This window comes from Callionymus lyra, chromosome 9, assembly GCF_982586985.1.
Source record: "Callionymus lyra chromosome 9, fCalLyr1.hap1.1, whole genome shotgun sequence".
Taxonomy (NCBI): Eukaryota; Metazoa; Chordata; class Actinopteri; order Syngnathiformes; family Callionymidae; genus Callionymus; species Callionymus lyra.
Window position 1 is genome coordinate 19,054,616 of NC_141826.1, and position 26,900 is coordinate 19,081,515.

The following is a 26,900-nucleotide window of genomic DNA, read 5'->3' on the forward strand; positions in this document are numbered from 1 at the left end:
GTAAATTAAAGTGAATTAGACTTATCTTTAAGTAAGAAAGTAAGTAATTTTTATTTGTATAGCGCTTTTCCAGACCAGGGTCACAAAGCGCTTAAACAAACAAAACAATATTCAATAAAGTATATACTTTAAAGGTATAAAGCATTAAACTTTATACATTTTTAATTTGTGTATTTTTAAATTTCCCTGTTGAAGTTTATGATGTTGCGTCTTTGTTTCCGTCCACTAGGGGGAGATCGTCCGCTCGAGTGACATCTCGCGATAACTGATGACATCTCCGAGAAAAAAGGTCAGCTGACTCTCCTGTGCTGGTCCACCAGCTCCTGCTTCGCTGTTCCTGGTTCTACACACAGCGGTAAGATTCACGAATGTCTTCAGAAAACGACTCCATTCCTCGCTGCCTTTTAGTTCCAGCGCAGACTTAACTCGGTAGAACCAGAGCGACTTCTTCTTAGACGAGAGCAGTGAGCCTCCATGTTGACGTTGCTCATAGTAACGGAACATTCTAGACACCTGCTGTTAGCATTAGCACGACGTTAGCTTTGACAAATCCCCGGCAAACGTAAAAATCTGTCGCTATATAATCTTTATTATTAGTGCTGACGTACGTTCAAGGAGTGTCACTGCTTTTTTTCGAGTTCTCAGTGTTCACTGCTCTCACTAAAACTGGTGGTTTATCCTTTCAGCGAAAGCTAGATGAGCTAACAGTTGTAGCCACCGGAGCTAATGATGGAGCGAGCGCTTCTGAATTAAAAGCTTCAAGATCAGTTTTCGTTTCGGTTCGAGGGAAGTAAACTCGTTTTTTTCACGTTAATAGATATGGAACTATGTAGAGATCTATTCTTATGATAGCGAGTGGTCCTACCGGAAGTATAATACAATGGTCTGATGCAACAACGAACTGTATTCACACACAATACTTTTTATAAGCATATTAATTCAAACAAAGGTAACTAAGTAACAGTAACTTATTGTATTTATTGCGTTTATTTCATTTGCATATTCTATAATGCCACCACAACAGTTTCAGTTTAATTAAAAGGACAACAAATTCCTGTGATGCTGTTTTTTACAACACTGGAAAATAAAAGTTTTCTGAAGTTTTATTTATTTCAGTGGGTTTCCCCTTTCTTCAAATGTATTTATAACACGCTGGCCATTTAACCAAATTAATATAATGAATATAATCCTCTTAACACTGTCAGTGAGCAGAAAAGCAGATGGAGCATAATAATAATAATAATAAGCATGAATGCTCATCCCATGAGGCAAAACTAATAGACCCAAGGACTCATTAATTCCTCGTGCTATAAGATTGTATAATTCTGAGTTTGGGGGCAGGAATGGAGTGAAAGTATCTTGACTTTCTGTTCTATGTTAATCTTTATTTGTCTTTGATCCATGTTCTTTATCTTTAGATTGTGTCATCTTGTACTTTCTTTTTAATTCTCTTTGTTCTTATTTTTATGAATAATCGTCTAATTGGAAAAACAATTTCCCAAAGGAGACCTCCTGAGGGATCAATAAAGTTCTACCTTACCTTAATGGTGGTATAGGCTTTTAAACATAATCATTTTTACTCAGTTTCCCCCGCTCACAACAAAACTTTCGTATGGCAGTGACTGAATCATATTTAGGAGTCAAGTTTGTTACCAATACTCATTTAGTTCAACAGTGACTGAGCACAGCAACAAACATTAAATCGAACCCCACTATCACTTCAATTAACAAATTGGAACACAGAGGCTTCAAAAGCTAAGACTGCGTTTACATGGCCACGTAGTTGAGTTGACACTCGTGGCTCACCTGCCCACGAACTAGAACTGCTGCTTTTCACTTGTTTATTCAAGTGTTCCTTTGCTTTGGAATTGTTAATTATTGCATTTCCTTTTTGTTAGAACAAATCATATAAAATTGGTGTAGAAACTTGATCATTAAAGAACTGGTATCAACACTTGTATCTGAAGGTGTTAAGAAACCTCTTTTTTTTCTCCTCAGATCCTTGTGCAGCTCCAAAGATGGCAGACGCAGCAAACCAGCAAGTCCCCCCCCCTCATCAACTGGGGCCCCTGGTGAGCTTTCAGCATTGATCTAGGTTCTCGCCACCAGATCCTTTTCTCATCCGAGTCATATTTCCTTTTTTCTGTCTGCAGCAATTTCTGCTGAGTAACAAACTCGAGACGGCGATGTGGCTGTCCCGACTCTTCACGGTCTACTGCGCCGTCATGTTTATCCTTCCAGTGCTGGGGTGAGACTCGTGCTCCTGCCGACACCGTGACGGCGTCACTAACTCGTGTCACTGACTTTCTCCAGACCGTACGCCGCAGCAAACTTCTACCAGCGGGCGTTGCTGGCGAACGCCCTCACCAGTGCCCTACGGCTGCACCAACGGCTTCCTCGCTTCCAGCTGAGTCGGGAGTTTATGGCTCAGGCTCTGAACGAGGACAGCTGCCACTACCTGCTGTACTCCCTCATCCTGGTCAACTCTTACCCCATCACCAGTATCCTCACTCAGTATACCGTCTTTTCCTTTGCCATGTCGCGGTTTACCTTCAGTCACAGTACTGCATATCTATCAGGAACTTGAAATATCTTTGCCATTGTTCACACGGTTTCAGACATGTGATTTATTTTAAACAAACTTGAGCCCAAATGCAAAACTTGGAACCTTTCTAGACACCGCTTTATTCAGTGACAGCTGATTGGTTCCCAAGATACTGTATTTAAATTCTACTTTTATCTTGCTATTTTAAAAGTGATCATCAGCTGTGATTGGTTGGCTGGGCGACAAAGCAATATGGTAGCTGTTCAGTTCCCTGTTAATGAAAGGGCTTTTTAAAGAGCTAGCTAGTGCTTATAAATATTGTGAAATTACAGAAGTGAGTAATAAGTAGGTTACTACTTTGTGGATTTCGTTTAATACATTGGGATTCAGAACGTAATCCCTGCAGTACATGAGCGAGCATGTAATTGGCTCAGTTGCCCACAGTGGTTAAATTAAAAGTGCATTTCAAGTGTTGATACATTTCCAAGCTCCGTTGGGAGCCTCTTCTTGATACTTGGATGATTACTGTGAAAGTAGTTTCATTTAACTTTCAATAAGTTCTGTATAGTATCAACTTAACTTTTGCTTCCAGTGAGCATCTTCCCCGTCTTCCTCTTCTCTCTGCTTCACGCCACCACATACACCAAGAAGGTCCTGGACGTGAGTACGACAGCGTCATGTTGTTGGTTGTTAGAAACGGATGAGCCGTCTGAGTGATACAGCGGCGCGCAGGGGAGACGTTACCAGCAGCCAAATGGAGTTTTAATTATCTCCTCTATCAAGCTGCCACGGAGCTCCCAGAACATCCTGATAATCTGCTCCAGCTGCTGATGGATGATGCCGCCGCTCCCGCTGACTCTGCTCCTCTAAACTTTTCCGAACTTCTCCGGCGCTCTCTGCAGTCGCTGGGCCCCGGCAGCCTGATGTTCGTCCAGAACCTGCTCGACAAGCTGACGGCCAATCAGCAGAACATCCTGAAGTTCATCGCCTGCAACGAGATCTTCCTGATGCCCGCCACCATCTTCATGCTCTTCAGGTGTCTCATTTCTCTCCAGACCCGCGTGTCTTTGTAGAATGTTCAGAACACGATCACAACTGACCTCGATGAAATCTCCGCAGTGGACAGGGGAGCTTGTTGCTGCCGTTCATCTACTACAGATTCCTCACCCTGCGCTACAAGTCCAGGAGAAACCCGTACTGCCGGTGAGACCTCATCGACCTCACTCACTCATGTGTGCCATGTTTTAGTTTACAAGAGTGGATTAATTGTCCTAAAGAAGAGACAGACTTCAGTCCCGGATCAAAGAGGTCTATACACCGCATGACTGTGGCTCTTCTGAACCGACTCTTAGTTGACCTTTAAATCAGCAATAATGTAAGATTGAACGCGAACAATGTCTCGACTCGTGTTGGGCAAGTTACTTTAAATGAGTAACCTGGTCTCGGTTACTAGTTACTTCTTTTGAAAGTAAATCAGTAACTTTACTTTATCTGTTACTTTCAAACTAAATCATAACCAGGAAAAGTAACTTTTTTTTGTCAGAGCAAATTTGCCAAGTCAAAGGTTGGATGCTGTAAGTAAAATTTAGAAGAAAAAAAGCAAGGATAATACATGATTAAAAGTGCTAGAAAGATGGATGGAATAATTGACCTTTGAAGCTGGTAAACAGAAGTTAAGTGACCCAAGACTTGAGCCTTATGGGACACAGAAATTTGACAGACAAAACCTGATCAAACCTAAATCCTGAACACGGGATGAGTCAAGTCCCAAACTGGATACTACAGCAAATACAAAAAAAATCTTCCTATGAAGAGTAGTGTATTACAGATTACAATTTAATAGTTTATAATACTAAAAAACTACAAGTTTGAATGGTGGCGGTTTGAAAAAAAATATCAGGGGCACCGTCCAGTGAAACGTAGTTTGAAACAAAAACATTTTAATTACAACAGAGTGTACAGACAAATAATAATAATACTACAAATAGTAATCGTCAATAGTAAATGCTGACAATGAATTAAATCAATACAGTTGTTTACTGACATGTGTTGTACATGGCGGAGTCAGGGTTGGACCTTATGAATAATAATGGTGCTCCAGGTGAGCTGATTGAATTGCATGGCGACACTGGTCATCAGTGTTTTAAAAATCAAATCATAATTACAGAAAATATAAAAACGAATGTGATAATATAAGTAGTGCTGCTTGAAAAAAGGTAGACTTTTTTTTTCTGTCACAAACTCGGACACAAGAGGGCGCAAGAGGGCCGTAGTTGGATGTATTTGACATGAACGTGTACCTGTAGCGTCCTCTAAAAACCCGTCTCCCTGCAGCGTCTTGTTCACGGAGCTGAGGATCCTGCTGGAGCACCTCATCATGAAGCCGGCCTGCCCCGCCTTCTTCAGGAGGATGTGCCACAGCAGCATCGCCTTCGTGAGCCGCCTGGCTCCCACCGGCGTCTGAAGTCGCCTCTCACTCCTCAGCCATTCATGACGCCACTTGAACTTAAACAGACGAGGCCAAAAAAAACAGCGAGAACTGTTTGAGCGAATGTCGGCTGCAGTCTGAGCTTCTCCGCCGAGCAGCTGGTGATGCACTGAAGTCTCATCCTCACCTCTTTTTTTGTTTTTCTTTCCCTGAGCAGACGTCGATCACTCGTCTGTCCTGCTGCCTGCATGTGTCTTCTATCCATGTCCTTATTTATTCATTGAGATTAGTAACTAATAAGATTAAAACCTAATTTAAGACATGTATTTTTTAGAAATGACAACGTGAAGTTTATATTTTAGTCCAATCTCTGTCGTCTTAATGCCTCTCACTGAAGTAGATTCTGTATATGATGAACGGTTCGATGTACGCTGAGTTTGAAGGAGGAAGCATCTGCTGACAGGTCACCGGGAGACGAGTCCACCGTCCGTCTCTGCTGCATGTCCTGGTGTTTGCTCTGCCTTTTGAGAACCATGTTTTTAACAAGTGATTCCTTAGATACACCAATAAAATGTTAAAATACTCGTCGAGGTTTTTCATAACTTTACGCATTTAAAAGGTTATTTATGCCGGTCTGTTCTGTTATTACCAATTGTTGTGATCGCCTCTGGATCATGTAGTTTGCTCGGCTGTGATGTTAAATGTTTGACGCCGTGAGAACAAGAATGATTAAACAGCCAATCAGAGCGCACCATCATCATGTGACGCTCTCGTCCAATCGCAGCGAGGCTTTTTCCTTCAGCAGCGTTCCCATAGCAACGGCTTTCTTCCAGTCGAGATTGTCTCTAGCGTGTTTTTAAACATTAATTTAAGAGTATAATCCTCATCGACTACTTTTTTTTTCTTGCCATTTTCTTTAATTCTACCTCGTCCTTTTTTTATTCTTAAATGTACAGACGAAGATGATCGATAGTAGGTTAGCGTGCGAGCTAGCTTTAGCATGTCTGGCTAATCTCCGTTAATCCGTGTTTTACATCCAGGATAAATAGTGTCGATCAAGATGGACTGATTTAAAAGATATTCCTGACTTTCAAGGCGTTCAAACATCACTTAATTTACTCTTTTAAGTGTATCGTCCGCAGAAGAACGATGGAGATTCACCTGAACAGAGTCGACTACATCCAGGTGAGTTTTACTTTTATAAACCTTGTGTATCTGAGAGTCCACGCTAAATTAAAGACGAACATCTCAGCAATTCACGTTTGTTTGAGAGAAACAGCTTCATAAGTTTTTATTTTTACTTCAATATTGTAGTTCCAAGTCTTTGCTATAAAGTTTTAAAGAATCCTGATTTGTCTCATCTTCTCACAGGTGGGGGTGACCTCCCAGAAAACGATGCGTCTTCTACCTGCTCTTGGAAAAAAAGCCACTCAGAAGGTTCGTCTTAAAAACATCTTTAAGGAATGGAATCATCTTCATCCGGACGTCTGCTCGTTCCCAGGTTGCTGTGGCCGACCATGACGGCGTGCTCACGTGTTTTGGGATGAAGAAGGGAGAAGCTGTGGTGAGTGAACGGCTGCAGAAGGAAGTGGACGAACGGATGCTTTGACTTTTGTCTCTGCCGATGTGTCCTCCAGCCAGTGTTCAAGACCCTGCCGGGGCAGAAGATCTCCAGGATGGACCTCGGAGGAGCAGCAGGGACGCCCCAGGAGAAGATCTTCATCTGCTCCGGGTCGCAGGTCCGAGGGTTTACCAAGAAAGGGAAACAGTTCCTCACCTTCGAAGCCAATCTGACCGAGAGCATCAACGCCATGTAAGGACCGTCGACACGAGTCGAAGTCCACAGATCCTGACGCTCCTGATGTTCCAGGCATGTCGCCGGTTCGGATCTCTTCCTGTGTGCCAGCTACATCTACAACCACTACTGCGACTGTAAGGACCAGGACTACTTCCTGTGCGGAGACAAGATCAACGACATCACCTGCTTGTCATCCGACGCCCGCCAGGTCCCGGTGCTGGCCTGCCAAGATCGGGTTCTCCGGGTTCTGAAGGTGAGCCAGGTCATCTCACGTTAAAAACTCTCTTAATCGCCGATTTCGTTTCTCGACCTCTCGAAGGGATCCGAACTCTCTCACGACATAGAAGTACCAGGCCCACCGGCAGTGTTGGAGCTATACAACAAAGATGGAGGTGAGGTCATGATCGAGGGGTCGGGGGTCAGAGTGAATCTGAGTGAGTCTCAGTGTTGACCTCCTGCAGGACAAGATGTTCTTTTCGGAACCACAGACGGGAAGATCGGACTCATTCAGATCGGAGAGAAGGAATCTGTGACAAAGTGGGAGGTCGACAACATCAAGAAGAAAGGAGGTTCGTGTGGTAGAGCCTGCAGGTGGCGCTAACATCGTCTGACACTGGAGTCTATAATCCAGTAATGTATCGCTCTGATACAAATGTTGTTGAGTAAAAGTTTACAATAACAACAAGGAATCAAATACATGAAAAATACATGATAAACCAAAAAATATACAAAGTAATTAAGGAAAGGAATTAAGTACTTGCATACAAAAGTAATCGAGGTAAAGAATTCAAGTACTAATGCTACTGGGATAAAAAAAGTAATAAAGCAAAATTAGTTGAGAACAATAAGTACGCAAACACAAAAGTACTCGATTAATAATACTCGATTACAAAGCGTACTTGGATCCAAAAGTACTAAGTGTAAATTCTAGAGTTAAAATAGTTTATTGCAAACACACCTAGTATACAAATTCTGTCGAGTAAAAGTACAGGATTATTAAACAATCAATGAAAAATAACCCATTCAAAAAGTAAATCAGGTGCCAAAGAAAGTAGGTTAATACAAATGTAATTTAGTAAATATACTTAAAATATGACTTGTATACAAAAGTAATGCAGTACAAACGGTAACAATGCAATCTAGTCAAAATAATCGATTACAGTGAAAAGAAATTAAGTAAAAGTACTTGGATACAAAGGTTCTCAAGTATTAATACTTGAGTGAAAATAGTTGACTACATAATACTCCTGGGATACAAATTATACAAGCATAAGTACAGATGGCAAAAAGCTTTTTGGTACAAAAGTGTTTGGGTAAAAATGCTCAAATTATATACTTGATGACAAAAAGTGCTGAATGAAAAAGTCATCAAGTAAGAAATACTACAGTAAAAATGCTTGATTACCATAAGTACTTGGATGAAAAGGAGTTTAGTAAAAATACTTGTAACACAAACCGTTCATCTCTCTGCACAGGAGTTCTCTGCATCGACACGTTCGACATCACTGGAGACGGTGTGTGTGACGTCCTGGTGGGCAGAGACGACGGGTCCGTGGAAGTGTTCGGGTTCGACGGGTCCAGTGAACCGACGCCGCGTTTCCAACACGTCAGTAACGGTTAAACTGTTGCAGCTCAAGAGTGTTTCAGATAAAACCTTATCAAAAGTGGTCTGGTCCTCTGAGGGTCACTCCAGACTGTGAAAGAGAAGAAGGAAATAACTGATGACTCGACTGTCTGCAGGTGTTGTCTGAGAGCGTCACGTCCATCCAGGGCGGCTGTGTCGGGAAGGAGTCCTACGACGAAGTGCTGACGGCCACATACACAGGTGTGACCTCTGACCTCTTTCAGCAGTGACAAAATATCGATACACAGACATATCACAATGTTTTGTTTCTTTTCACAATACTTTATCAATTTCTTATTTTTTGCTTTCAAATCACTTCATATTTTATATTAAAGCTAGTTTATAGTTTATATTTCAGTAAAGCGTGTACATAATAATTCAATTTACATGAAAATATTCAGAGAACAATGATATACTGCAGATGACTGAGGACGAGAGGATACAGTCAAGTCCGGCAGCTTTTAAAGCTGATGTTTGGACATATTTTGGTTTTAAAACAAATGAAAGCAGTTACGACTTCGTCAAGAGTCATGTTGTCTGTAAATTCTGCAACACCAGAGTCAAGTACTCGACAATACTACACATATATTCTTGTTACTACAGTATCACAATGTATCGTAACATTGCCCCTGTATCGTGATATGCATCTTATCACCAGATTCTCGCCCACTCTCGGACTGTTCCAATCTTAACTAATATACTCCCTCTCAGGGTGGCTGACGGGTCTGACCTCAGAGCCCCAGAAGGCCGAGGCGGGTCCAGGAGACGAGGTCAAGATGAGCAAAGAGACTCAGTCCAAGGTGGAAGCTTTGAGGTCAGAAGGTCACCGTTGACTGTCACAAAAGTCAAAACTGATGTGTTTTTTCTGCTTGTCTTTATATCCGTTTGTTACTCATCATCTGGTCTTCCTGCTCTGTGGTCCAGGGCGGAGCTTGAGCAGCTGCAGGTCCGAGTCCTGCAGGGTCGGGAGCAGTACCAGCAGACGTCCCAGTCCAGCACCGCAGTCTCCTCCGTCCCGGTCTTCAGCATCAACGACAAGTTCTCGCTGTGCCAGGACGACGCCAGCTACAGTCTGACTCTGGAAGTGCAGACGGCCATCGACAACCTGCTGCTGCAGGTACGACTCCCGGGCCGACCCTCCTGACAGGCTTTTATTCTGAAAATCTTCTCCACAGAGCGACGTCCCCATCGACCTGCTGGACGTGGACAAGAACTCGGCCGTGGTCAGCTTCAGCGAGTGTGACTCTGAGGTGAGATGGGTCAGTACTGGACGGCCAGGGTTCAGATCTCACACTTGTTCTGGTCTCTAGCAGCCCAACGGGAACTTCCTGTTGGCCACCTACAGGTGTCAGGCCAACACCACCCGGCTGGAGCTGAAGGTGAGTTCAGAACCAACCTGGAATCTGAAATTCAGTCCAAGTCAATCAACTGTCCCTCTGTCGTGGTGCTGATCCAGGTACGGTCCATCGAGGGTCAGTATGGAACCCTGCTGGCCTACGTGACGCCCAGGCTGCAGCCCAAGACCTGCCAGGTCCGTCGGTACCAGATCAAACCCCTGTCTCTTCACCAGCGGAGCCACCACTTGGACCCGGACCGGTCCGTCGCTACCCTTGTGTTCCTCCTGCTTTGCTCGGTTCTGACCCGCCTCTGTTTCCCCACAGACCCATGAACCGGCTCAGTCTTGTGGGTCAGTTCAGTCTGGCGGAGATCCACTCGTGGGTTGTCTTCTGCCTGCCCGAAGTCCCTGAGAAGACCCCCGCAGGGGACAGCATCACCTTCTACTTCCAGAACACCTTCCTGGGCACCCAACTGGAAGCTACCTACAGGTGAGCAAGGACTGATGGACAGGAAGTGGATCTGGTCTTAACTCGTCTTCGCTTCTCAGCCGAGGCGAAGGTCATTTCCGCTCGGACAACATCTCCACCATCTCCATCCTCAGCGACGTTCTGTCTAAAGAAGCCACGAAACGAAAGATCAACCTCAACATTTCCTACGGTGAGTTCCTGCTGCTGACTAGAGTTGTGAGAAAAAACATGGATATACAGATTATTTGCTGTACCATATTGATGTATGGTACTGTACGTTTCTTTTGTTTCGTTAATTATTTAATTTTTGTACATATTTTTTTTTTATTGTGCAACTTGTTGCAATTAAACTTTCGGCCACTGGATGGCAGCAGTCATTACGTCCTACACAGCTAAAGGAATAATACAATTCTGCAAGAAGACTTAGGACAAGAGGATACAGTCGACTCCAGCAGCTTTTAAAGCTGATGTTTGGACATAGTTTTGTTACAAAACAACAACTTCGTCAGGAGTCATGTGGTCTGTAAATTCTGCAAAACCAGTCAAGTACTCGACAATACTACAAGCAGATCCTTGTTACTACAGTATCACAATATATCATTGACACTGTACCGTGATACGTTTCATCAGATTCTTGCCAATACAAACCACTACTGCTGTCCTATGCACGAATGCTCCTCCCATGATGATACACTAATAGACTCAGGGACACATTCATTCCTAATTAGATTGTATAATACTATATTTGGGGGCAGGAGTGGAGTGAAAAGATGATATTCTATTCTATGTTAATCCTTTTCCTTTGTATCCTTGTTCTTTATACTTGCACTTTGTCATCCCTTGCATTTGTTTTTTTGTTTGCACTTTGTTTTTGTTCTTGTTTTTATGAAACTTGTTGTACCAAACTGGATCGATCTCCAGAGGGATTAATAAAGTCCATCCATCTATACATATCTTCTCTGCTGCTCCCCCAGACATCAACGACGACTCCGTCAGTCACACACTCAACATGATCCACCCCAAGCTAGAGTACCAGCTCGTTCTGGCCCGCAAGGTCCAGCTGATTGACGCTCTGAAGGCGAGTTCCTCTCTTTGACTCGTGACTCGCTTCATACACTCTGACGTCTCTATCGTCCGACTCGTGTCTCCAGGAGCTTCAGGTCCACGAGGGAAACGCAGACTTTCTGGTCCCCGAGTATCGCAGCATCCTGGACGAGTCGTCGAGTCTGCTGGACGAGTACAAGAAGCAGCCGGCTCACCTGGAGAGACTCTATGGTGAGTGACTCCCTGCACACCTTCATGTCCTCAGATGACGAGTCCTTCCTTCTCGTTCTCAGGCATGATCACAGACCTCTACATCGACAAGCACAAGTTCAAAGGTCAGAACGTAAAGACCAGGGTGTCGTCGCTTCTGGAGATCCTGGACAGTTACGACCTGAACTCTCTGCTGGACTTCTTCAATGAGGCGTGACGTCACTGTGATGTCATAGAAGAACTATTTGTTTATATAGACGGAATAAAGTGTTTAAAGTCTCTTTGTGGTATTTGACGTGATCTTTGAGAAGTTCTTAGGAATGAAGTTCTCCTAAGAGCTGCTTTAATGTATAGAATCAGAATTTCTTCATTGTCAAAGTGCAATAACTGTGCTGTACAATTAAATTCAGTTTAGCAGCTCTACTGTGCTGGAAACACAGTACAATGAAAAACTCAACAAATGTATACATTTAATAAATTAAAACAAGATAAAATGCACAAATAAACAAATACAATTATAATACTATGTAAACCCGGGAAAAGGGAGATATATTGAATTGCATGGTGGTAGAAACTGATAACTTACATCTGGTTGTATTTGTATATTTGATGTGAAATGGGAAGAGATATTGTTTTGAAATCAAATGCTGCCTAGTAAGTTATTGCTGAAATAAAAATAAATAAATAAAATAAAACAATATTTTAAAGCTCAAAAGTATATATTTTTAATTTCTCTGACGTATTAAGTGTTCGTTCAATTTCGATTTACACAGTTTGTAAATAAGTAAATGAACAAACAATACTTCTCGTTTCCGTCAAACCGGTGTAGGTACCATTTGCGCACTTCCTAAGTCATGACGTCATGACGTTTTATGGGACACTTTAATGTAGAAGTCACTTACTTTAATTGTTATTGAATTCGTTCCATTTTTTTAATATTGTATCCAAAACAACAACAAAAAACTTGTGTATTAACAATACTTGGTTATAAACATTTTCTTCTCCATATGATATTATTGTGATTTGTTCTTACATAATAGTTGAAACACACCCTCGTATAACGATTTTTGTTCTTAATTGTGATCATGCTTGTAAAACAATGAGTAAAACGAGTGTGTTTTTAGGCTGATCCCGATTACCCAGTTGCATAATAAATATAATTCTACAGTTAAATGTGTGTATTAACGCCCAAACGGTACCTACACCGGTTTTAAATTTACAATCAATTGTCAAACTGTCATTTCCCGGACGCCGTAGTTCGACGTACGTCACGTCCAGCGCGGCAGCCGATTGGTCCGTTTCAATCCTCGCGGGCTACTTGAACCAGAGAGAAAGACGTGTGTTTGTGTCGACAGCAGCTCTGCAGGTTTGTCCGCGGATCTCGATGATGGCGACTTAACTTCTGCTTTTACTCTCGTTTTTTTTTTCTCAAAAAGACGCCTTTTTAAACTTCTTCGCTTTTTCAGTTCGCAGCTCGTAAGAGCGACTGTTTTACTGCGCGGTTACCCGGGGCTGCTCTCCTGTACCCGGGCTCACTTTAACACCCTTTTTCTAGAGGTTTAAACCGCTCTTTTTTGAGGATATTTTTTAAGATCTCGAGCGAAAACACCGAGATGTCTGGACTGAACCGAGCACAGACCGGCGCGCTCAGCGACCTCCACGACCAGGAGAACGTCCTGTCCCGGCTGCGAGGCTCCACAAAGCCTCGGTCCGTGGAGAACCAGGAGAACGTCCCGCCCAAGCCCGCGGTGGCCAAAGGTACCAGAACCGTCCTGGGAGCCCTGCAGGCCAACCAGAGGACCACGAACCAGAACAAGCGCGGAACCAAACAGGTAGAGCTTCAGTTAGCAGCGGCTCCCACCGTTTTTTTGGCGGACTCTCTCCTCAACTTCACTTTAGTTAACTTTAACATCCAATTGAGTATCAAACATCTTCTCTAGAATGAATATATGTTCAACAGTATTTGTTACAAACGCGCGTTTTTAAAAAAAATCCAAGAACCACACCGCCATTTTGAAGCTACCTTTAAAACTAGCTTAGCACTCGCATGCTAACTTGTTAAGCTGTTTTGACACCATGACGTCATTCGTCAACTCTTGTTCACGTCTCGTTCCTCCACCTCTCGCGTGTTTTAACCTGGTGCTTGGACTTGTTGCAGGAGTCGTCACAACAGCCTCTGTGCAAACAACAAGAAGATGTCCGAGTCAACGAGAAGACCTCCTCCAAGCTCGCCGGTTTCCAGATCCACATGGACGAGCCAGACGGCGCCTGCGCCCGGAAACCCGCACCTGTCCTGCAGGTGAAGGAGGTGAAGGAGGTGGAGGAGGAGCCCCCAGTGGAGGAGTCCCCACTTCCCTTGGACGGCGCCATGGCTCGCCTGCGCCAGCCTCTCGCCACCATCGACCCGGTGTCCGCCATGGAGCTGAGCTTCGGTGAGTTCTTCTCGTTCGATCCCGAGGCGACGCACTAGGGTCTCACGCTTCGGTCTCCTACCCCCCCCAGGCTCCCCCATGGACATGTCCTTGGTCGAGGCGGAGGACAGGTCAGCCCGGGTGAACGAGGCGCCGGAGTACGCGGCAGAGATTTTCGTCTACCTGCGAGAACTAGAGGTGACGACGTTATTGATGATCAGATCAGGAGTTGATTAGATCTTTAGTTCCTCTTCACTCCTGGTCCTGGATTGTCCACCTCTGGAGGTTTATTCTAACTCATCATGATGGTCTTCAGGAGAGGCACCGGCCCAAAGCAAGTTACATGAAGAAGCAGCCGGACATCACCAACAGCATGAGGGCCATCCTGGTGGACTGGCTGGTGGAGGTGGGCGAGGAGTACAAGCTCCAGAACGAGACCCTCTACCTGGCCGTCAACTACATCGACCGCTTCCTGTCATCCATGTCGGTGCTGCGAGGGAAGCTGCAGCTGGTGGGGACGGCTGCCATGCTGCTGGCCGCGTGAGTCTTCACACCTTTTCTGGTTAACCCCCCTCCAATGACAATACTCACCCCTCGACTCTGCCCCTCCCCCCCATGCAGGAAGTTCGAGGAGATCTACCCTCCTGAGGTGGCGGAGTTCGTCTACATCACAGACGACACCTACACCAAGAAGCAGGTGCTGAGGATGGAACATCTGGTGCTGAAGGTTCTGTCGTTCGACCTCGGAGCGCCGACCATCAACCAGTTCCTGTCGCAGTACTTCACCCACCAGCCGGCCAACAAGCGGGTCGAGAGCCTGGCCTCGGTTAGTCTTGAACATCATGACCGTGATACTGTAGGAACCCCGTGATCTTTGTAGTATTGTCGAGTACTTTACTCTGGGTTTTTTTTAAACAAAACAATATGCTTTAAAGGCTGCTGGACTACTGTGTAGTCCATACTCATTCCCAGTATTCAATGAGATTTCAATCTTTCAGCCCGATATCGTATTGTTGTAGGCATTGCAAGAGTCTTACAAATGCACACTCCTAATATTTACTGCATTCATATCATATACACAGCAGAATACTTCAACATGTTTTGCTAGTGAAATGTATCTTGAATATTCCAGCAAATGTTTCATTTAGATCAACTCTGAACTTACAAATGCATTCACAATTTTATTTAAAGTTTCCTTCAATACAAAATAGAATTATTGAGTTTGCTACTTTATATTTTGTTCATGAGATTCAGTAGTTTGACAATACTGATGTATATACTGGTGTGTATATATACATATTCAACTCCTGCATGACAGCGACGTGGCGGAGCTGCTTCCTGTTTGACAGCCACCTAGTGGAAGTTTAAAACAAAATGTTATTGAGATGTAACCCATAAAGGACTATTTATTTGAAAAGGTTTTAAAACTTTTAGCTCAACCAGTGAACACGAGTCTTCTCTCCTCCAGTACCTCGGCGAGCTCAGCCTGGTGGACTCGGATCCCTTCCTCAAGTACCTCCCCTCGCAGACGGCGGCGGCCGCCTACACGCTGGCAAACTTCACGGTGACCGGAGGGTCGTGGGTGAGTCTTGAGATTCCTTCACGCCCGTGAGCTCACGTGTTTCGTCGCTGGTCTCACTCCTGCTGTCGCGTGTTCAGTCCAAGTCCTTGACGGAGATGAGCGGCTACACGCTAGAAGACCTGACGCCCGCCGTCACCGACCTTCACCAGATGTACCTCAACGCCGCGCAGCACTCCCAGCAGTCGGTGCGGGAGAAGTACAAGGGTCCGAAGTGAGTGATATTTTATTAAAATGTACTTTTAAACAAATTATTGTCCCCTTAACATGTTTTTCTTGTTGCAGGTATTGTGAGGTCTCTCAAATCGAGGCGCCCGCCAAACTCTTGCTGGAGTGAACCTCCGCCGTTAGTGTTCCGAGATCGGCTGCTCTTGTCTGAGCGGATGTTTAGAATTTTTTTACGTGTTTTTTAAGAGTTGCATGGTCAATTAAGACTTTTTTAAAACCCAGACTGAACCTCTGCATCAGTGTCCTGCTCGGCCCGGCCACGCTCCGAGACGCCCGAACCCGCCTGCATGGCAGGCGGCGCCGGGTTTCGTTTTTCCACGGACGGCGGGCTTTGTAAATATTTGAGCAGATTGAAGTCGTTCGGTCTGTCCAGAGTCGTGCGCCAGTCTCCTTCATCGTACCATGTTTTCCAGGATGACGTCTGCACTGTAAAGTAAGACTCGTGTAAATAAAAGTCTTTAAACCAGCAGTTGACTTTGTCGTGTGTGAACACTAGGGGGCGGCAGAGAGCCTGAGTGGATCTCTGTTCATGATGACAAACGTGCTTTAATCCAGAACTTGTCTTGATGCAACAATCTTTGCTCGAAATCTTAAGTATTATATTTTTGCGATACATTGCTCAAACATGTTTGGTGCCAACGAGAAACTAAATTAAAACGACACAACGGGACATTTTACTTTAAAAAAATCCATTTAAATCCGAGTCCACGTTGCCTGACAAGAGCTTTTAACGTTGCGTGAAATTGGCTGTCGAAACTTGATCAGAAATATAATTTACCTTCGACAATTGACGCCTTTTTTTACAACTGAGAACGCTGTGTTCTTGATGGACCCCCGTAATTCTCAATCTACCTGGTACTTGAGACTAAACGCCCTCACGTGATTAAATCTTACGCCTGCAGTGGACTGTAAAAGTCCAACTGTTTTGGGGTTTTCACGTTTGAATGCTCAAGTTCTGCGGGTAAGTGTTGCGTAAATGAAAATGATCTAAAATTTAACATTTTAATCACTAATTCAATCCCCATCTTAAATTATCTTGACCTTTCAAAGTATATATTGAGTTTAAGCGCTTTGTGACCCTGGTCTGGAAAAGCGCTATATAAATACAAATGATATCCAGCTGTTCTATTGGTATGTTTTTATTTACCTCTTAAAACATGTGACGTCACTGGAGTGCTCTGGCATCTGTGAAGCCTTCATTCGTGTTCAACCTTTGCAAAGATCAAACTTCACCTCCGTCCTCCTCCATCCATCTGCTGCAGCCAATAGCACCGGAGGCGGCAGCTCATGATGGATGGGGAGGCAGGACCGAGGGGGGGAGGAGGGGGGAGTCAGGAGGAGGGGGTGAGAGAGGGAGAACCGAGCCTGGCTGCAGGAGAACATCACAACTCGCTGGCGCTCCACAGGTCCTCCTGCTCCTCCTCACCCGGACTAGCGCCCTGGAAGTCACCGAGAAACGCGTCTCCTCGCTGGGCTGAAGTCCGGATGGACCCGCCTGCGCCTTCTGCATCTTCCCCCTGGAGAGGGTCTGCCTGACCCCCCCACATGCCTGCGCCCAGAAGATTCCTGGTGGCGTCCACGTCGCTGCCGCTGACCCTGAGCTGGGGCTGGAACCTGACCCTGTACCTGGGCCTCCTGCTGGGCCTGCTGAGCCTCATGCTGCTGCTGCTGTGGATGCTGATGCAGCAGCTCAGGAACTCCGTGGCCAAGTCCACGCTGCTGCAGCCGGCGCGCTCCTTCAGACTCACCGTGGACCACAGCCGTCTGCAGCGGGTGCTGTGAGGGGCCGCCAGGGGGCGCTGCCGCTCCGGACTGTTGCTGCTGATGTTCATTAAAGCTCCGTGATTGTTTCCACAGAACCGTCTCTGCTCGTCTGTGGACCGTGTTTGTGCGCGACGACCTCTCACAACTGGAGTGTGTGTCTCCTGTTGGCACGTGTGTTTGTGTGTCTGCTGTTTACACAAGTGTGTGTGTGTGTGATCAGTCCCAAGGGACATTCTGCTAATTGTATTTTCGCATTATGACCACCTGTTGCAGCGTCTGTTCTGCAGTGGTCAGTATCTGGTGAGTAGCCTGACGGAACAGTTGTGTTTCTGTGAACGAATACTATGGTGTGTGTGGCCACACATTTGTCTTCGATTGTGTTATTAGTTGTTAACTGTCGTGTTGATCAGGGGTCTGTACTGGAGTCTGACTATATGATCGCGATATGTTGTGTTACTGTACGAACAAGGATATATTTACAGACCACATGACTCTTGCTTAAGTCGTTTCTGCTTTCATTTGTTTTGAAGCCAAAAATGTGTCCAAATATCAGCTTTAAAAGCTGCTGAAGTCAACTGTATCCTCTCGTCCTCAGTCATCATTATTCGTTTTAACTGCGGCCATCTAGCGGCCGGAGGCTTAATGGCAACAAAAAGATGATCAAATGCAATGAATATTTAATGATAATTGGAAGAAAAAAATCGAATGATTTTATTATAAATACTTAATTGAAAGTTAAACCCTAAGAGAACTATGATAGAAAGTAAAATATGATTGAAACGAAAAAACTACAGTATTTTGAAAAAAAAACAACGATATATCCGTTTATTGATAATTTCTTACGGCTCTACTTACGAGCCTTGTTTGTTTTATCAGTTTAAAAAAAAAGGGTTTCTCAACAAACAGCAAAAGACATAATAACACGCTATTAATAATGAAACGTACACAATTACAATTAAGAAAACGGTTAATAATTGTATAAACACACAAAGGTACAACATATATTTAGACATGTGCACACACTCAAACACTAACCTTGTAAATCTCTTTGTTAAACCAGGAAAAACACAGACGCACATAATGTTGCTCATTTGCCACGAAAACATTGATGAAGATCTTTGGGGACAAGAAGTGTTTGTTCGCTCATTGTTGTTTTGATGGTGTGTGTGAGTGCGTGCGTGCGTGCGTGTGTGTGCGCGTGCGTGCGTGTGTGTGTGTGTGTGTGTGCGCGTGCGTGCGTGTGTTTGTCTAAAGGGCATCGATTGTCTATCAACGTTAATTGACAAGCAGAGTTTGACAATAACAGACAATAAAACCTTTGTTCATTGACGACAAGCCAAGGTCATTCAAATTAGTGTTTTGTAATTAAATTTCTGAAAAAAAAAGTCTTCTCAATTTAGTGTTATTAAAATTGTGTCTGCAGTTTTATGGACAAAGAATAGCAAAGAATAAGAAATAAAAGCAAAAGCTAATGATAGCAGAGAGCTAACAAGAAAAAAGCTAACAATAGCAAAATGTTAACAAATAATATGAGCTAACAATAGCAAAATGTTAACAAATCCAGAGAGCTAACAATAAAAAAACATACAATAGCAAAATGTTAACAAATGCAAAGAGCTAACAAAAAAACACTAACAATAGCAAAATGTTTAATGCAGAGAGCTAACAAGAAAAAAGCTTAAAATAGCAACATATTAAAAAAAGGAAAGAGCTAACAAGAAAAAAGCTAACAATAGCAAACTGTTAACAAATTCAAAGAGGTAACAAGACAAAAGCTAACAATAACAAATTGTTAACAAATACTAAGAGCTAACAAGAAAAAAGCTAACAATTGCAAAAATGTTAACAAATTCAGAGAGCTAAAAAATAAAAAACAATAGCATAGGATAGAAAATGCAAAGAGCTCACAATAAAAGGAAAGATAATAATACAAAAAGAAACCAATGATAGCAGAGCGTTAAAGAGCATAATAATGCTATCAGAAAAGATTTATAAAAAGCTTGTTTTAGCAAAGAACTAACTAGAAGAATAAAACAGGCTGGGGAAAAGACAACAATAGAAAAAAACTACAATTTGCTCACAGCTAACTAGAAATTAAAAGTAAGAGTAAAAATTCTAACAAAAGCAAAAAGCTAACGATGGTAATGAAGGTAACTAGAAAGCTAAGGCTATTTAAAGCAGAGACTCTTGTTACTTCTGTCAACCTTTATTTACACCGTCAACACTGACGGTTGGAGGCGACATGTCCGACGAGAGGTCCACTTAAACCAACCCATTGGACCTAGTTCAGAGGACATCATCTCTCACCTGGTCCCCGGTCCCTCTGGTCCACCAGCTCTCTGGAGAACCACCAGTGATGTTACCAGACAACAAACTAGAGGCTGGAGCTGCTCATCTCCAAGTCTCTAGTGAAACGAAAGAGCTGAACGTGAACAACACACTCTTTGTTTTTTAATCAGCCAATCACGAGACGCTTTAAAAACCGCTCGCTTCGCTCCGAACACCTGTCAGAACATCTGAGATGTTGCCTCCTCGGGTGAGTTCTCGTCCACGTTCTTCATTAGCGGCTTCCTTCCACCACTTGACCCCCCTCCGCGGCTACAGACCCTCGTCTCTTCACACCTCCTCGCACTTAATGAGCTCATTTCCACGACAATCCCTCGCCATCAGCGAGACGACGAACACGGCGTGCCGGTCTGCACCGCGATAAAGCCTGATGAACGGATCCATCCTCAGCCTCCCATTCCCCGGACGCTCCCCCGGCGCTCGTCCTCCATTAAATTCTCACACTGTTTGTCTGTCGGCGGCTCCGGTGTTTACTTCTCCATTATTAAATGTAGACTCTCCAGGCTGGAGGTTTGTTTCGAGAGGTTCCATTTGGGGGGAACTGATTTGTGGGTCTCGCCGGGAGGTTTTGTAATTTGGGTCTAATTTAAAGACTTTGTTCTGGTCTTCGACTGAAATCGGAAGCTTTAGTCTCACTGGGAGGAAACGAGTTGACAAAAACAAATTCAACTTATTTTGTTTCACCCGGAAGCACATTTGAGATTATGATGCTGGTTAGTAAATGTGTGGAAAAGTGACTTTAAAAATTAAGAAAATGTCTTTTATATTAGGGCTGGAATTTGGATATTAGGGTTAGAATTTGAATATCCCACGATATAAATTGAATCCCTTTACGTTAAACATATACAGTATATCGCAATAAATATTTCAGTGTAAGAATGATAACACAAGTGTTTCTCACTGGGTTTTTGAAGTCCTTTAGCAAGGCTTGTTTGATTTTTAAATACAACAAAATAAAGGATATAATGTCATTTCTGAGTATTTATTGTGTAAATGAAGATACACAAGGACAGACAAGAAACTAATCTACACAATACTTAAAGTAAGAGGATTTTAATAAGGCAAATGGCAAAAGAAAATACCTTCAATCCAAAACAGCGCAATTATATTTTCCACATTTTAAAGAAAATGAAATAACATTAGGTGATGATATTTTGAACAAGACTACTTTAAGTACACAGAACAGGCTTTTGTTTTATCGTGGAAGTGTCACTGAATTTTACAAAGCAGAAAATATACTTTTGCATCGATGGTAAACTAACAAGAGGACAAAAATTGCTAACTACAAAAATAAATAAAGCTACTGATAGCAACACACTAGAAATAGTAAAGAGGTATCTTGAGAAATAAACCATACTATAGAATGAATCTAATAACAATATGCTAGAGATAGTGAAGAGCTAACTGGAGGAATAAACCTAGCTATGGTACCAAAGCTAAGGGTAGGAAAGAGACAACTAGAGCACAAAAGCAAATGTCACTGATAGCAAAAAGCTAGCAATGGCAAATGCGAGTTACAGTAAATAGCTAGAAATAAATGTTGTGATAGCAAAAAAGCCTTCGGTCACAAATAGCAAAGACGACGTATAAAGCTAACTAAGGAACAAAAGCTAGTGATGGCAAAAAGATGACTAGAGAACAAAAGCAAACGTTAATAGCAAAAAGCTAACAAAAGCAAATGCTAGTAACAAACGTCAACCCAAATAAACCTTTAAAACAAAAGCTAGCAATACCAAAACCATGGCCAACTAGAGGAATATATTTATGTCATTTATTGAACAGAAGGCCACAACAACAAACATATATAGATAAAAAAAGAGCTGAATAATATTCAAATATATATATATATATCAACAAATATATCAACAAATGCTAGTGCTAGCATTACGCTAGTGATAACAAAGAGAAATAAAGCTAACTCAGGGTTTTAGCGGGAATGTTGCCATAGTTACTGGACCACAGCGACCAAGGTGAGGATTTCAGAATGAGTGTCAAACCAAAAAACCTAAACCAAAACACAAACATGGACACTTAGAAACTCAAAAACTCTCTTCTGAGCACGATCTGAAGTGATCCGTGCTGAACATACACCGACGCTGCAGTTATTCTCATTAGCGAAGAGGCTCGAGTGTGTTTACAGTCGTGGCCAAAATACTTTTTCTTCTATTTTGTCCCATTAACCTGCTAACCTGGTTAATTAGACCAGGAAGAGAAGTGCATGAGCAGGACCGTCGCAGCACTACGACCACCTGAAAAACAGTTTTCTCTTGTTTCATCTCATGTGTCGACACAGTCTTAAGTGCTAGAGTGCAGATGCATTTCCAGACTCCAAAATAGAGTGTCTCCAGCTGCAGAACATTTATATATTCATACAGAGTTGAAGAAACATTTGTTTTCACTTCAGTTAATATCAAATATATAACCAGCCTAGCTCTCTTTACACCAAAGTTCTTTATTTCTCTCAATGGGATTATATTACATTATATTATATCATCACAAGACTGTTAGCTGTGTTGTTAACTAGAAGTAGCTTTGTTGTTAACTAGCAGCAGCTCTGTTGCTAATGAGCTGTAGCTATCAGTAGCTACAGTATGTGGCTTACATTATTTTGCTTGCGAGCAGTAAATATGTTGCTTACTAGCAGTGGCTATGTTGCTTGCTTGCAGTAGCTATGTTGCTTACTAGCCGTAGCTTTGTTGCTAACTAGCAGTAATTTTGTCACTCACTAGAGTAGTTATGTTTCTAACTTGCAGCAGCTATGTTGTTCAATAGATGTAGCTATGTTGCTACCTAGCAGCAGCTAGGTTGCAAACTAGCAGAAGCTATCTTGCTTACTAGCACTTGCTATGTTGCTAACTAGCAGTATATGTTGCTTACTAGTAGTAGTTATGTTGTAACTATTAGTAGCTATGTTGCTTACTAGCAATGGCTATGTTGCTTACTAGCAGTAGCTATGTTGCTACTAGCAGTAGCCTTGTCGCTTACTCACAGTAGCTTTGTTACTCACTAGAAGTAGTTATGTTTCTAACTAGCATTAGCTATGTTGCTCAATAGATGTAGCTGTATTGTTACCTAGCAGCAGCTTTGTTGCTAACTAGCAGAAGCTATCTTGCTTACTAGCAGTTGCTACGTTGCTTTCTAGCAGTAGCACGCTTGTACACGAGCAGTAGCTTTGTTGCTAATTATCAGTAACTATCTGATGCTATGTTGCTTACTAGCAGAAGCTTTGTTGCTAACGAGCAGAAGATATGATGTTTACTAGCAGTGGCTATGTTGCCCACTCCCAGTAGCTATGTTACTAACTATCAGCAGTTATGCTTCTAACTTAGCCATGTTAAACCAGATCAAACATGTTGAATCAGGTGAAAGAAGATGATTTAAATGAGTGACTATGAAAGTAATAATCTGGGATGTGATCAGCATTTGATCGCTCGACGGTCGACTTGAGTGTCATCCTGAGGAAACAGGACGCTGCTCGTCACAAGTGCTGTAATTAAGGATTGAAGGAGGAAGACGACGCCGGCGACGATGATGATACCTGAGCCGCTTCCCTCCGATGATCCGCAACATGACTCGCATGTTAACATCCTGACACCAGCTGTTGTTTTCGTTTGAGCCACTGTGACACTCAACACACCAGTGTGACCTCGACTAATGGCACTTTAGCTTTACCTGCACTTTTATTCATGTTTTTAAATTCAATTTATTCTGGCGCTTTCGCCACTTATTTCTTTTCCTCTATGACTCATCAGTTTAAAACAGTTTATAACGCGGCCATATAGTGGTGGTTATATATTGGAGGTTTATATAGTGGAGGTTTATATAGTGGAGGTTTATATAGTGGTGGTTTATATAGTGGAGGTTTATATAGTGGAGGTTTATATCGTGGAGGTTTATATCGTGGAGGTTTATATAGTGGAGGTTTATATAGTGGAGGTTTATATCGTGGAGGTTTATATAGTGGAGGTTTATATAGTGGTGGTTTATATAGTGGAGGTTTATATAGTGGAGGTTTATATAGTGGAGGTTTATATCGTGGAGGTTTATATCGTGGTGGTTTATATAGTGGAGGTTTATATAGTGGAGGTATTGTGGAGGTTTATGTCGTGGAGGTTTATATCGTGGAGGTTTATATAGTGGAGGTTTATATCGTGGAGGTTTATATCGTGGAGGTTTATATAGTGGAGGTTTATATAGTGGTGGTTTATATCGTGGTGGTTTATATAGTGGTGGTTTATATAGTGGAGGTTTATATAGTGGAGGTTTATATAGTGGAGGTTTATATCGTGGAGGTTTATATCGTGGTGGTTTATATAGTGGAGGTTTATATAGTGGAGGTTTATATCGTGGAGGTTTATATCGTGGAGGTTTATATCGTGGAGGTTTATATAGTGGAGGTTTATATAGTGGTGGTTTATATAGTGGAGGTTTATATAGTGGAGGTTTATATAGTGGAGGTTTATATCGTGGAGGTTTATATAGTGGTGGTTTATATAGTGGAGGTTTATATCGTGGAGGTTTATATAGTGGAGGTTTATATAGTGGAGGTTTTCATTGAATCAATAAATTAAATTGTTTCCATATTAATAGGTTGATTTGTTTTTAGAAAATAATTATATTCATACAATATATTAAATTGTTAAATTCTGTATTTTCTTCAATAATTGACTTCTTTTTTTTTAAATGTAAAAATGCCAACATTTTATATTGAATTTAAAAGGCTATTATTAAAAAAATAAATTAAATCTTTCAATTGAAAAAATGAAATGAATTCAGCCTTTAAAAAATATCCAATTCTTGAAACAACATCTCAATAAAAATATGAGCGTGGTACTTCTAGTACTACATCACCGTCTCCTGGTGTCAATCACCTGATCCCAGCCCATCACTCGTGAAAACGATCCCTGACAACAGCAGGTGAAACACGACACGACAGGTGAGGGAAGACGAACAAGCTGCGACTTTCCCTCCACAGTCAGCTACACACCTGAGCTTCAGCCGGACACAGGTAAAGTTCTCCTGCTGCGAACAATACTACCTGTACTACTGCAACGATCTCTGCTGCTACTAGTTACCTCTACTGCAAAAACTAACTAACTAACCCTTGAACTCTACTACAACTTAATAATCAAACTTTCCACTGTTTTACTTCAGCAGTACTACTACAAGCAGTGGTAGTACTATGAGTATTAGTAGTACCTAAGTAACATCTTAATGACTTCTGCTGGAAATACTATTACTGCTAACTTAACCATAGATAAAGCTTTTCTACACCAATAAAGCTTTTCTATTCTATTCTATAGTTATCAGATGTATCTGTGTATTTATTTTGTGTGTTGGTTAGTATATCAGTTGCAAATACGACCATAGTTTAATTCAATAACTGCTGTTTAGTAGTATATTTTTGGCATCAGAATATTGAGTGGTTAAATTAACCTTTTTAAATGTGTTGTTTTTTAAATGAAATGTTATTTATTATTTTATTTATTTATTTTTATTTTTTAAGCATTACATTTCTTTAAATGGAATATTTTTTAAATTAATTATATTTAACACTTATAGTTTGATATTCATATTCCAATAATACAAAAAATACATTTTCTACATTCAATATTTTTGATTTTGTAGCCTTTTTTTGTTTTGTTTTATTCATTGTTTGATTTTCTAAATTTATCATTCAAGAAAACTAAAATCAAATTTTAATATAGAAATTATTGAATTAATTATTTTTCCAAAAATGAATGAAATACTTAAAAACATTTTTATAAAGTAATCAAAGCCTATGAAATAAAGGTAGATAAGATATTTTATTTCATAGTTTTATACACATCTTGAAACGTAAACTATATAGAAATTGCAGAAAAAACATGTAAATGTGACACAGAAGTGTTTATCATTCTTTCATTTCCCATTTAACTCTCATTAATTAATAAGAATTACGAATAAAAACTTTTATTTACAATGTAGTTATGAAAAATTAGATAAGTAAAATAGTATCACTAAAGATACTTGCATTACCACTCCTGAAACAATACTGGCAACAATAATACTACCTAATACAAGTATTACTTGTTCAAGGGAAGTACTTTGAGTAATACTAGTGGAACACGTAGTATTGTTCTTTGTGTTGATCATTTGACAAAGTGGTATTTTTTTTATAAGAGGTGGTATACAATGTGTACATTTATATATATTTATTAACTTTCCCTTGTGTTTCCTTCCAGTACTTCGACCAGACCATGGTGAGTTACTCATGTGATCCTCTGACCCGTTGGATTCCTGCTCAGATTATGTTTGTGTAATGAAGTGTGTCCAGGCTCGGTAAAGGTCAGCTCCACAATACAGCCTTCACCCGCCGCGTTCGCCCCGAGACACCCGCCAGTCCGATCTGAAGTCACCGTGTTAAATCAGAGCGCGCCGCCCGGTTCTGTCCGTCTGGTGTCAGCTGGCGTGTGAAGGACCCAGCTGGTCCTCGCCCGGCACTTCAGCGTGAAGACGCTCTCATTAGTAAATCATCAGAACAAATGTCCGGCGCTCGTGCCGACAACCCCTCGTGGTTAACGGAGCCCCGGATGGTGCGAGTGGAGGAGAAGAAACCAGATCCGGTTCTTGTGTTTCGGCGTCTTCGGAAACTGGACTCTTTTGTTTCAGTTTTTAATTTCAGAAGACGTGCTAACGTTTCTTTCCGCTGATCGGTCTCGACACCCAGACACTATTTTCTAAAATTGAAGAGGAGCCGCTCTCATCCCAGGTCCCCCCCAAAGTATTCCTCTCTAAGACCTTTGACCCCCCATCAAGACGGAAGTTCTTCCTCTCGAAGTTGCCGAGGCGCTGTCAGAGAACATGTTCCTTCCCTTCCTCACGGTGACATGGTCTCCAGAGAGTGGTCCTAATGCCTCCTCAACTACCCACAGTTACCCTCGCAGCTGCAGACTCAGAACCGCCCCGGGGCCCCAAAGTTTCAGCTTCACCCGCTGGTGCCGGTAAAATATGCGAGCTCACGAAGTCTGCCACCGTTTAAAAAAAAAAATCCCTGTCAGTTTTATTTTCACTGGAGGACACAACACTGAACCCCAGGGTTTCCTCACAGGTGCAGAAAATAAAGTTTAAATAATTTA

At 42.2% G+C, this 26,900-nt stretch overlaps 3 protein-coding genes across 4 annotated transcripts; all 3 read left to right on the plus strand.

Annotated features, from left to right (window-relative positions):
* The first annotated feature begins 259 nt into the window (after positions 1 to 259).
* Positions 260 to 5,557, plus strand: tmem33 (transmembrane protein 33). The gene is made up of 8 exons (XM_087799576.1): positions 260 to 355; positions 1,999 to 2,072; positions 2,154 to 2,248; positions 2,314 to 2,501; positions 3,138 to 3,205; positions 3,448 to 3,581; positions 3,665 to 3,748; positions 4,880 to 5,557. The coding sequence occupies exons 2-8, from the start codon at positions 2,019 to 2,021 to the stop codon at positions 5,007 to 5,009; spliced, it is 753 nt and encodes a 250-aa protein (XP_087655702.1). The 5' UTR covers positions 260 to 355; positions 1,999 to 2,018; the 3' UTR covers positions 5,010 to 5,557.
* A 238-nt stretch (positions 5,558 to 5,795) lies between these two features.
* Positions 5,796 to 11,735, plus strand: bbs7 (Bardet-Biedl syndrome 7). Of its 2 annotated transcripts, none has more exons than XM_087799569.1 (19): positions 5,796 to 6,158; positions 6,345 to 6,410; positions 6,475 to 6,537; positions 6,611 to 6,786; positions 6,844 to 7,024; positions 7,091 to 7,163; positions 7,233 to 7,340; positions 8,247 to 8,377; positions 8,512 to 8,596; positions 9,107 to 9,209; positions 9,320 to 9,512; positions 9,571 to 9,645; positions 9,706 to 9,774; positions 9,852 to 9,991; positions 10,057 to 10,221; positions 10,281 to 10,390; positions 11,175 to 11,278; positions 11,352 to 11,475; positions 11,538 to 11,735. In XM_087799569.1, exons 1-19 carry the CDS (start codon positions 6,123 to 6,125, stop codon positions 11,669 to 11,671), a joined length of 2,136 nt encoding a protein of 711 aa, XP_087655695.1. In that variant the 5' UTR covers positions 5,796 to 6,122; the 3' UTR covers positions 11,672 to 11,735. The 2 variants fall into 2 exon arrangements, with proteins under 2 accessions (XP_087655695.1, XP_087655697.1); XM_087799571.1 differs by having other exon boundaries at positions 9,709 to 9,774.
* A 1,062-nt stretch (positions 11,736 to 12,797) lies between these two features.
* Positions 12,798 to 16,141, plus strand: ccna2 (cyclin A2). Its single transcript, XM_087798792.1, has 8 exons — positions 12,798 to 13,286; positions 13,613 to 13,886; positions 13,957 to 14,063; positions 14,182 to 14,405; positions 14,487 to 14,691; positions 15,334 to 15,447; positions 15,525 to 15,658; positions 15,730 to 16,141. Exons 1-8 carry the CDS (start codon positions 13,068 to 13,070, stop codon positions 15,779 to 15,781), a joined length of 1,329 nt encoding a protein of 442 aa, XP_087654918.1. The 5' UTR covers positions 12,798 to 13,067; the 3' UTR covers positions 15,782 to 16,141.
* The last annotated feature ends 10,759 nt before the right edge of the window (positions 16,142 to 26,900 follow it).

Bases quoted from the DNA above. Each gene is read 5' to 3' on its own strand.
- tmem33 (XM_087799576.1), top strand. From the start codon at position 2,019: ATGGCAGACGCAGCAAACCAGCAAGTCCCCCCCCCTCATCAACTGGGG. The intron at 3,582-3,664 runs GTGTCTCATTTC...AAATCTCCGCAG, and splicing joins ACCATCTTCATGCTCTTCAG to TGGACAGGGGAGCTTGTTGC. The intron at 3,749-4,879 runs GTGAGACCTCAT...GTCTCCCTGCAG, and splicing joins AGGAGAAACCCGTACTGCCG to CGTCTTGTTCACGGAGCTGA.
- bbs7 (XM_087799569.1), top strand. From the start codon at position 6,123: ATGGAGATTCACCTGAACAGAGTCGACTACATCCAG. The intron at 9,210-9,319 runs GTCAGAAGGTCA...TCTGTGGTCCAG, and splicing joins TCCAAGGTGGAAGCTTTGAG to GGCGGAGCTTGAGCAGCTGC. The intron at 11,279-11,351 runs GCGAGTTCCTCT...TCGTGTCTCCAG, and splicing joins AGCTGATTGACGCTCTGAAG to GAGCTTCAGGTCCACGAGGG.
- ccna2 (XM_087798792.1), top strand. From the start codon at position 13,068: ATGTCTGGACTGAACCGAGCACAGACCGGCGCGCTCAGCGACCTCCAC. The intron at 13,887-13,956 runs GTGAGTTCTTCT...TACCCCCCCCAG, and splicing joins CGCCATGGAGCTGAGCTTCG to GCTCCCCCATGGACATGTCC. The intron at 15,659-15,729 runs GTGAGTGATATT...TTCTTGTTGCAG, and splicing joins GAGAAGTACAAGGGTCCGAA to GTATTGTGAGGTCTCTCAAA.